Source organism: Penaeus chinensis, chromosome 35 (assembly GCF_019202785.1).
Source record: "Penaeus chinensis breed Huanghai No. 1 chromosome 35, ASM1920278v2, whole genome shotgun sequence".
In the NCBI taxonomy this organism is placed as follows: Eukaryota; Metazoa; Arthropoda; class Malacostraca; order Decapoda; family Penaeidae; genus Penaeus; species Penaeus chinensis.
Genome location: NC_061853.1, coordinates 11,850,980 through 11,862,792, shown reverse-complemented (window position 1 = coordinate 11,862,792; position 11,813 = coordinate 11,850,980). Strand labels below are relative to the sequence as shown.

General features: G+C 35.0%; 1 protein-coding gene across 5 annotated transcripts in view; it reads right to left on the bottom strand.

The window, feature by feature from the left end:
* The window catches only part of LOC125044176 (biorientation of chromosomes in cell division protein 1-like 1), a 13,076-nt gene extending 2,249 nt beyond the window's left edge, over positions 1 to 10,827 (bottom strand). For 3 of the 5 annotated variants that reach the window (XM_047640640.1, XM_047640642.1, XM_047640643.1), the window contains exons 1-5: positions 10,617 to 10,827; positions 7,547 to 7,671; positions 7,107 to 7,246; positions 6,670 to 6,857; positions 3,820 to 6,373 (exon numbers count right to left, since the gene is read on the bottom strand). In XM_047640640.1, coding sequence (XP_047496596.1) covers positions 3,820 to 6,373; positions 6,670 to 6,857; positions 7,107 to 7,246; positions 7,547 to 7,671; positions 10,617 to 10,754 — 3,145 coding nt within the window. In that variant the 5' untranslated portion in view covers positions 10,755 to 10,827. Of the gene's footprint in view, positions 1 to 3,819; positions 6,374 to 6,669; positions 6,858 to 7,106; positions 7,247 to 7,546; positions 7,672 to 8,790; positions 8,974 to 10,616 lie in introns of all 5 variants that reach the window. The other 2 variants (XM_047640644.1, XM_047640641.1) reach the window with 2 other exon arrangements.
* Between the last annotated feature and the right edge of the window lie 986 nt (positions 10,828 to 11,813).

Sequence of the window (11,813 nt, the reverse complement as noted above, 5' to 3'; positions counted from 1 at the left end):
TTACCACAGAGTTTATTTGCTATTTCCTATAAATGGCCATTCCTTTTGACTTATTTCCCAATGAGTGAAATGGTACCAAATGTTAAATACCAGAGCCCACCTAAAATTCATATTTTGGGGAGTAAAAACATATTTTTTGGTTTCATTTGATGAAGTTAATCAACTGAAATTCCTATTATATACACTACATCCAATATAAAGCATTGCTGCCACACAGATTTCATATTTCAAGTTTTGGGAAAAGTCTGAGAAGCCTCGATGATGTCACAGATGCACTCCGTCTCCTTTGGCCTGCCTCTAGCTCCTCTCTTAAGCATCTTCTACAACATTCTCTTTTTTTTTTTTTAAATCCATTCACTCTATCTTTCTTTCTTTTCTCTCTCATTCATATATTTATTCACTTCACATTCTCCCTCTTCTTCATTCTTAATGTGCTTTTTCCCTTATTCATTCAGTTCTGTCCTTCCCTCTTTCTGCCTGGCTGAATTGCAGTTATCATTAGCTTCCACTGTTAGATCATGTAAATTTTAAGGCTCAAACTGGTTACTTCCACTCTAAACTTTCTCTGCTGCATCTTGGCTTCTACCGAATATGAGTCATCATACACACATTTGTATGAAAAATAAAGCAGATCTGAAGAAATATCAGTCTATTCTACATATGTCACAACAGCAACATCAGCCAATCACCTGTTATGCCATCATGAAGGTTTCCTGCATTTTTCTGGGACTCAAATTTAGCTCAATGGCCCAGTGCACATTCACCTGTCCACTTAGTCACCAAGGAGTTAATCTGTTGGGCTACCTGACCTCATCTGATTACCTCATTCCTTGATTTTTTAAGAAATATATATATATATATATATATATATATATATGTATATATATACATATATATATATATATATATATATAAATATATAAATATATAAATATATAAATATATATAAATATATAAATATATATAAATATATATAAATATATATAAATATATATAAATATATATATATAAATATATATATATATATATATATATATATATATATATATATATATTCATATATATACATATATATATATATATATATATATATATATATATATATATATATATATATATATATATATTCATATATATACATATATATATATATATATATATATATATATATATATATATATATATATATATATATATATTCATATATATACATATATATATATATATATATATATATATATATATATATATATATTCATATATATACATATATATATATATATATATATATATATATATATTCATATATATACATATATATATATATATATATATATATATATATATTCATATATATACATATATATATATATATATATATATATATATATATATATATATATATATATATATATATTCATATATATTCATATATATACATATATATATATATATATATATATATATATATATATATATATATATTCATATATATACATACATATATATATATATATATATATATATATATATATATATATATATATATGTATATATATATAGAAAAGGTATGAATGAGAATTAATATCTTCACAATACAAGAGATGTGTTTGCCCAGTTTCAATTCTATAAATTAACTGCTGTTTTGCTATTAATTTCAAAACTCACTCTTGCTGGTGAAGTAATGGTATCTGAAATTAAATTTTCCTTTTATATATTCAGTAAAAGAACTTGGAATATGAACTGAAGGCATCTGCACAATGAATATAATGATGCATCTTTTCCTTAATGAATGATTGGTGATTTCTTCTGCTCTGAGATAAACATAAATGGTTCTTAAATACTGTAACTTGATATCAAAGAACTGTGACTTCCTCTCTTATTTGAGTTGTAATCATAACCAATCTCTAGAAAACCTGATGCTTTCAATATAGATATATAACGTAAGTTTTTACCTTATTAGTAGTATAGTGATATTTAACCTAATATGAGAAAGATATTCACATCATATTTGCAAAATTAAAGATATTTTCATTTGCTACAATTCTTAGATATGAAATACCACCAGCAATGTCTTATTTTTACTCACCTCATCAATTTTAGACCTATATAAATGTCTAGATATCATATGTATTTCTGTGATTTTCCATGCATCTTGGCATGCAAAAATGTAGGTTCTTACTTTCAGGAAAATTAAAGGAAAAATTGTTACACAACTAGAGGTTACATTCTCTGTTACATTCCTTTTCAGCTCCACAAGAGAAAGATCTGAGAAAATAATAAAAGAGTATAGAGCATTTGGAATTTAGTGAATACTGGTTGTTGCTTTCACTGGATCCCATGCTAGGATTATTCAACACAGACCACAGTGTCAGTATCAAAGGAGTATTATCATTGATATAGTTTTCTTCTTCTTGTCCATCAGCTTCTATTAGTTAGAAAACTGCCAGTTATTCCCCAATATTAGAACTATGTCTTGTAATCCATAATCTGAGGCTGGGCAGAATCATTCTTCTTACTTCTTACTTGTTACTTCCCGATCAATTTGATAAGCAACTTTTGTAGGTGAATGTTAATTTTTCTCCCCATCAGCTCTCCAGCCTTCCTAGTATCTCTTTTAGCTGAAGCCTGATTGCATTTTACTCCAGTGAAAACTCTTTACAAAATATATGTTTTTCTCATGGCTGTGTCCCCCACTACTCTCCCCACTCATAAGTGAAACAATTTAAAGTTTTGAGTGTTTTCAAACTGCAGGCAAAACAAAAGCACCATGATTGTTTAGACACACAAGTATTAAAACAAAACAAAATTAGGTGTGAAAAATAACCCAAAATACAAAAAGCAGTAAAACATAACAAACATAGAACCAAAAGACTTTAAAAGCAAAAAACATTATAACTGCCACATGGACATTAAAATTAATATACACACAAAAACATATAAACAAAAAACTACAACTACAACACACGTAAGATAAGACACATGCTGTAAAAATATATCCAAAATTTTCTCTGGGTTGAGAGTGAATTTAATCTATTTAATTCTAACTATACAGAAAATCAAACTCTTTGATATGGAATAATAATAACATATCATGTATGTTTGTTGCATATATTTAATAAAATTTGTTCATGACAACATACATGTAATAAGGAACACAATAAAGTATTTGTAATAATGTTCTGATTTCTGATAACTAGAATTTTGGTTACCAACGTCACAGAATACAAGTTTCCATTTGGAATTATCAGCCAAGAAAGACAGATCGGAATATGATGCACATATGAAAATGTATAAATATCTTCACACTTGTCAAAAAACACCTGGATATATATTATACTGCTTTCTCATATGGGAACAAAGTGAAAAAAAAGAGAAAGCATGTATATATTCAGTATCATTTTACTTGACCCAAGGTACTGGAACTGTCAAAAGTCAGGATCTTATGAGAAAATTGCAGCAAGAGATACAATGAAAAGTATAATCTATTCATGCCAAAGTTTTTGGCAAGGAATTTAGATTCCCGATTACTTCAAAAACAACATACTGCCATGAAAGAGACATGATACATAGATGATAAAGACACTGTGCCAAATGAGATATAACCTCCATTCCAACTTTGTCACAAACTAATATATCAAAAAGATAAACATCTTTATTTATTCATGAGGATATCATGTTTTTACTTTTATTCTCTCATAAATCTAAATAAAGGATGGGAAAAAGAAGAACGAAAACCAAGTAACAGACAGAAAAAGGGTAAAAGAACAGAAAAAAAAAAAAAGGATCAAACTGAAATCAATTCAAAGGAAGTCTTACCATACTCTCTGCAAGAGGTCCTGTTGCCATCATCCTCTGGGGTCAAGAGGGCATAGCCACTGACAATGACAGATCCCTGCTCTGCTAGCCGTGTTGTATCGCTTGCTGCTAGACTACTGTCTGTTCTTGAACGCTTGTGCTTGGGTGACCCAGATGAACTATTGCTGGAAGAGGCAGAGCTACAGGTTGACATTCTCCGTCTCTTTCCAGGATTAACTTCTGGGTTGCAAGGCTGTTCCTTACTTGCCTGGTTTAAGGTGTTTGCCTCGGCAGTATTATTGTACTCCTGGATTACACCATTTGCATCTCTTATGATTGCACCAAGCATCTGCATACATCGGAGAAACTCTTCCAGTGTCACCTTGCCTGTCAGGTCACTGGCATCAACTGACAGTTGGAGGTCCTCTTCTTCAAACCACTCATGGCACTCCATGTCCATCTCATCAGGAATCCTGGTCACCATCTTCAAATATTCTGAGAGTTTGCAGTCTGACTTGCAGCTCTCAAAGCCCTCAAAGTCATTCACTTCACCCTTCTTGTTATTATTGTTGTTGTTCCCAAAGCCTTCAAAGGATTCAGGCTGTGAATCCTCATCACTGTCAAACAGGGCCTTCGGTGTCACCACCGGTGTCAGGTCGGGTGTCTCCTCATCCTCTTTGGTGTAGCACAGCAGGATGTTGCCCTCGTCATTCACCAGCACATAACTTTCCTCTTGCAGCTGCAGTTCCTGAAGCTTATCACTCTTCTCATCCATGACAGTCCTCTTCTTTGGGGGCTGTTCTTCCTGCTTTGTCTCTGTGACTTTTGTCTTTTTTTCTGCTTGAGCTTCTTCATCTTTTTTCAACTTGCGTTTCTCTGTGCTGGGTTTGTCTTCCTCCTTAGTATTCACTTTGTCTCTCTTAATGCTCTTCTTCTCCTTATCCTTCTTGGTCTCTCTCTCTTCCTTTTCTTTTTTATTGTCTTTGTCATCCTTTTCCTTTTTGGTATCTTTGCTTTCTCTGTCTTCTTTCTTTCTGCTATCCTTGTCATCTCTTTCTTTTTTGTCTTTCAACTCTCTTCTACTATCCCGTTCTTCCTTGTCCCTTTTGCTTTCCTTCTCATCTCTCTTCCTCTTCTCTTCTTTATTTTCACTCTTATGCTTTTCGTCTTCTCGTTTACCATCCTTTTTGTGTTTTGATGAATACTTATCATTTCCCTCTACTTTCTTGTCTGTCTTCTGACTACTTTGTTTACTGTCTGATTTACTACTTGACTTACTTTCTGATTTGCTGGACTTTTTGTCTAGCTTCTCCTTGGATCTACTGTCAGGTTTATCATTTGACTTGCTCCCAGACTTCTCACTAGACTTCTTTTCAGACTTTTCGCTGACCTTATCACTGGACTTGCTTTCAGACTTTTCACTTGGGGTGTCACGTCTGTTCTTGCCTTCTGAGGACTTGTCGCTGGACTGATGGCTAGAGCGTTCCTTGTCCTTGTCTCCTGAGCTCTTCCCTGAGCCTGAGCTGGAGCCTTCCTTGTGGGAGCTGGAGGAGGACTCATGGTGATGGCCCCTCGAACGGTCTCTGTCACCATCATGGTCCTTGTCCCTCCGGTGGTGCTTCTTGTCCCGGTCTCTGTGGGAGTGGTGGTCATCACGGGACTTAGAGTGCTTCCTGTCTTTCTCCTTGCTGTGGCGTGATTCCTTGTCCTTGTCCTTATCCTTGTCTTTCTCTCTGTCTTTGTCTCTGCTGTGGGAGTCATGCTTGCTCTTGTATTCACTTTTTCCCTTGCTAGATTTGTGTGATGATTCATAATCAGAGTAGTGTTTTTCCTGGTAGCGGGGGCGATCCCCATGCCGTCCTTTGTTATCACTGTCACTGAGTTCTGAGCTTGAGGAGGTGATTTCACCTTCAGACTTCTCAGACTTGGCTTTCTCTTCAGCTTCTGACTTTTCAGATGTAACACTCACCTTTGAGATGGAGGCCTTGCTCTCTTGTGAATCCTCATCTAAACTCACCAGGCTTGTACCAGACAGCATTGTGTCATCCTCTTTCCCAGCTCCAATGCTGGAGTGAGAAGGTGTCTGCATGGGTGTCTCTGAGGAAGGTGCAGCTGGCTGACTTGCTTGAGAGTTACAAGGTTCTGGGGGCTTGGATTCCATATCTTCAGCCTCTTTCATGGGTTCACTTTCAAGGGAAGATTTGGATGCCTCTTCATCCTCAGCAGCTGGCTTCTCATCAACAAGTGGGGTGGAGGTGGTGGAGCGCAGATCCTGCATTGCTTTGGGGCTCTCATCCAGTTTTGAAAGATTCTCTTGTGACTTCCTACTGCTAGGTGATCCTTTACCTGAGAGTGGGGAGAAGGTAAGGCCAGAGGAGTTGGATGATATGCTGTCAAGAGACTGGTCATCGAAAAGAGGTAGAGGGGCTGGCTTGGTTGCTAGCATTGGTTTACTGTCCTGTTCTTCATCCAAGTTTAGTCTTTCAACATGCCCTGTGAGGGCATCTGGTTGATCTTCTGCCTTTTCATACTGGCTGTAGCTCCCAAATCCATCTTGAGCATTATCATCTACAGACTGAAAAAGTGAAAAGCAAAAGATGAAGGTAATTTACAGTAATGGGTAGATGTGGTGCTTCTAAATTTATTTCTATTATTCGATGCAAAAGAGGGCATACACTGTCTTAGAGTGAAGGAAAGACATGTGATTACGATAAGAAACTAATTGAAAGATGGCTACACTAACTAAATATAATACCGCTCCAACATATGACACACACGATGCCAGACCCAAAATATATGGAATGAGCCTTAATATCTACTTTAGTTAAACCAAACTCTTATAGTTTCACCAAGGGGACCAAGCACACAGACCTTCATCACTGCATCGTGAGGTGTTGGCGGTGATTTGTGCAAGCTATCAGGAGACTCTCTTGCCAAGATGTCATCCTCCTCTGATGAGATGACATCTGTCTCCATGGGGATCAGGCTTGGCTTAGTGTCTATGATACTCATGCCTAGATGGGGCTGCCCAGTGTCTTGTGGATCCTTATTTGTGCCTGCTAACAAATAACCATTCAGATTCAATTTATCACTTGATTACTTGAAATAGTCTATCAGTGACTTCCTAACTTTTTAAAATTGGCCCATTCAAAATCCAGGTGCCTCCTGAATACTTTACATGACATACTGGCATCCAAAACATCTTTCACTTCTCTGTTAATAGGTTAAAAAAAATTCTGATCAGTGAGTTATTTCCTGAAATATAATGACACTCTAAAATCTCAAAGATCTGTCAATGGGTCACTAACCTTGTCTCTCTCTTTTGGGCTTGTCAATCTGCAGGAAGGTGTAGACAGTATCCTCCACATAGGGAAGGATTAATGGCTTAATCTTCGGGTTCAACACCTGTGTGATGATGGCATCGATACCGGACTCAAGGATGCCCAAGCTGTATGAGGGGAAAAGAGATAAAAATCAAGAGGAGTGTAAGAGTGAGAAAAAACGTGAAGAAAGGAGAAACAGTAAAACAAGAGAACAAAACAAAAAAAATCAGAATAGAAAAAGAGAAAAATAAGATGGAAAGAATGAAGTAAAGGAACTTGGGTAGAAGGAATATTTCTTTGAATATAAGCCCTTTTACTTTACCCTCAGCAATGAAACTTGCTAATTTTTTTTTTACTGAAACTGCACTGTACAAAACAAAGTAACACACACACAAGCATGTACATCACTAAAATTAACAACTTACTTTTGTACATGCTTGCGCACTCCATCACGCAGCTGGTTTTTGTTCAGGTCATTTTTCCAAGTGTTCTTTTCCAAGAATTTGTTGACATGGCCTTCGACACGCTGCCGTAAGTTTTGGAAGGCAGGCTGCAAGAGAATTTCAAAGTGAATATAAAAGAAATACATTACAAAGAAATTTTAATTTTCAAAATCAGGAAACACCTAATGACATAATATTTTGGCACATCTAGAAAAATTATCAAAACTAAAAGTTAGGCTTAGAGTTCAAGAAAAGGTCATGACTGGACAAGGAACCCTTTCTTAACAGTTTTAATCCTATACTGGCAGAAACAGCTAAAGTCACAATTTGCCCTTGTGCCGGCACACTAGAGCTCCTCATGCTGAGCTGAATGGGCCGACTGCATGCAGCAATGATAGGGCAGATTGCTCTTACAGTTCCTGGTGTAAAAGTGCTGGACAGTAAATTTTCGGTCCAGCATCATAGGATTATGACCTCAACCTCAACCTCTTCAAGTTGGCTATTCAAACCAAACCCATCTCAGCCAAAAGGAAAGCTAACTATGTCAACACATGTGGACTGACTTGAATAGTAGGATGGGGGATGAGTTTGTAGTAGACTGACCTTATATAGTTCCTTCTGAACATCATGGATATATTTTTAAGACCACAAATGAGATAGCATGCCAAATGATGGGTAAAATTCCTATCACATAAACACCTTTTCTGAAATTCTACTACCAAAGGGTAATGGGGCACTATGAATCAAGGAGTGAAGCCAAGTGTCAGGGGATGGGGAAAAATCTGCTTGGGTGACAGGTACTTCAGTAACATGTAAAGAACATATATAATATCAACTGTTACCTTAAAAAAGGCCATTCGTTCCAACAGCTTGCTTGTCTCTTACTACTTAATCTCCTGCCCACCTAGTGCTTATGGTTTATCATCACTATAAAGGACAAACATTAGTTCCACATGTGACAGGAAAAATTATAATCTAACACCACTTTCTGACTCAGGGAACTATGTCTGGTGCTTGTAGTAAATGCGGAATAATAATAATAATGTTTATTCTGTCCTGCTGTACTTTCAATTTTACTTTACCCTCACTCACTCAGATCCTGATATCTACCTTTCAGCTCTGAAAATATAAGGCTGGTATCATGTCTCTTTAAGGTTGTCAATAAGATGTAACCTTGAACTTGTAAATCTAGTCCAGGTTAGCATGTTTACTCCAGCCATACTTACCATCCCACCTCCTCTTTCCCTTGGGCTGGCTCCTCTGCCTGTGGTCCTAAGGCATTCACATATTCTCACTTCCAAATATAGGTGCAATACTCATCTCACGTCTTTCTTATTGTCTTTGAATGTTTATATAAGCAAATGTTTTCCTGATTGCTTTGTGAAACTTGAAAATGTGGTCAATTAGATCTGTAATAGATTATCCTGTGATAAAAGAAGCTAGTATGTTTACAAACATTAAATGTTATTTATTTGCATGAAAGTCAATCTATGTTTTTATTTTCTCGTCAAATATGGATCAACTTTTGCTTTATCTTGGAATATAGGTGAAGGACTTTTGTTTATCTTTCCTGGAGCATATATCAAAGAGCTACATTAACTAGCTGACATTTATACAAGCTGTAATGCTGAACATCACTTGGCGAACACATATCTACTGATTATTTTTGCTACTCCTGTCATTCTGACCTTCATCACAAACTACAGGATTTCCAGCAGTATACAAGGGTGGAGTTATGCCAAGGAGAGATTTATCTCCAGGGAGGACACTATGTCCACCTGCAGGAACCTATTTCTCCATGTCATTACCAGTGGTGCATGATGTCACGTAAAATTGAAAATTAGGGGGGGGATTAAAAAAACAAAACAAAAAAACAAACTACATTACTGTTATTGTACAGAGGGTAAACTACCTGGGCAGATAATATGGAGTCCGGTCAACAAAAACAGTCTATTACCATCTTGATACAGCATAACAAAGGACAATAATACACCCCAGATCATGGAAAAACAGCAAATATGCACCTGCAGAAGAAAGGCTAATGGCAATGCAAAGAGGAGGCTTGGAGTGTTGATACAATGCATGAATGTTCCCATGGGCTGGGCCTGCAAGTCACATATCCAAAAAAATTTGCTACACAAGTAAGCCTAATCCCCAAACCCTGGGTCATGTACCAGCCATGAGGCACCCAGATTTCTAAGGGTTAAAGACTATGGTGCCCTATTTGAAACAAGCAAAGACTTACAGTGTGATAAATCAAGAGGAAAAGGGGGAGAGGCATGGGATTACCCTTAGCAAGAGAATACCCTGGACGAACCCCAGATTCCCCATGGTTTTCCAATGAATAAAGGGAGTGAGAGACAGCGACAGAGAGAGAGGCAGAGAGCAACGGCTGTCTCTGGCAGATATGCCTAACTTACTTTTAGTGTTTTTACTAGTAAATAATAACACTGGGGCCACAGTCATGACCAAATTAGAAGATGCTTTGCTTGAATGAAAAGGCACTGGTTTGGGTTGCACAATTCGGAAAATTTCCAAAATAAATCCACTTAAAAAACATTCCGATTGGTAATAACAGCTCGTGTCAATATATACTAACCAAACTCAGCAGTAATAGTGCATCAGTTCCACATGATAGTATTCAATATATAATTCACTTGCCTTTTTTGTTCTTTACACCACAATTACTCTCATATACATCAAGCCCGTCTTGCGTATCAAGGTCGATATTGATACTGAGGTACCTTGGGAATCACTTGCATTTATCTAAAACATATTCATAATATGTATGGCTGATATTCTTTATTAGTGGTGTTTATTTAAAGAAACATTAGGCGCTGACTGGGTTTATTAAATTTCTGAAAACAAATGTCTAAATTCCGATTTCCATTTACACATACACAATACATGCTAAATAATCACTCAATGAGATGATAAAGCAAAATCTAAAAGAAACACACTATTTCTACATACATGCCTCCAGCCCAAAATAAGACGAACAAGAAATAAGAAAAAAAAATCGTAATACAACAAAAATGATGTATTGGCTTACCTTCGTGTCAACATCAGCTAGGCATTCTTTTCGAAACTGATCGAATATTCCTTTCGATTTTAACTGTCCAACGATGGCTTCCACAAGACGAGGATCTCCCGGAGGAAGCTGCGTCACTGGGATGTCCATTGCAGGCATAAAAGGGGATGAAATAGGTCAAGATGTGGCTCCCGTCTCACGCAGCTCCTTTCCCTTTCCATGAAAACAAAACACAAACAACTGTCGGTCGCAGGGCTAAAATTTTTCGCCGCGCTCAGGTATATATGCTTATTTACGTTCTTTCTCTTTTAGATAAATTAATCAACGATTTTTACTTTTATATTTTTTGTAGATATTATGAGAGATTCAAATAGTCTCCCATCGCACAAAAAGAACAAACAACAAATGTCCGCAGGGTTAAATTATTTCACTGTTATTACTTTAGTATTACAACAACTCATTTTATACACAATTCCTTACGGTATCAGAATTTTAAAAAATCTGATTCGCTTTCTGGAGTAGTCTATGCCGATCTATCTAAATAGTTTTTCATCTTGATATATTGCGACATATATGAAAAGTACTCTCCAGCTCCTGTGACCGGATTGCGAGTAACCTTCTATAGTGTTGAATGCTTTCTCCTTTACTGCTGCGTCTTACAATGGAAACAGCAAACTTCAACCATTACCAAAAATCATCATCGGCCATCATCATTAATAATAACAGTGGTAATATTGCTATACTAATGATGATGGTGATAATAATAATAATAATATTAATAATTTTAATAATAATAATACTAATAATAATCATAATAGTAATAATGACAATAATGATAATAATTATAATGATAATAATAATGATAATATTAATATAAGTAATAGTAATAATTATAATAATGCTTATTGTTGTCATTATTATTATTATTATTATTGTTATTATTATTATCATTATTATTATCATTATTATTATTATTATCATTATTATCATTGTTATTATTATTATAATTATTATTATTATTGTTATTATTATCATTATTATTACTATTATTATGATAATAATAATAATAATAATAATAATTATTATTATTATTATTATTATATTATTATTATTATTATTACTATTATTACTATTACTATTATTATTATTATTATTATTGTTATCATTATTATTATTATCATTGTTATCTATATTATTATAATACTATTATGATCATAC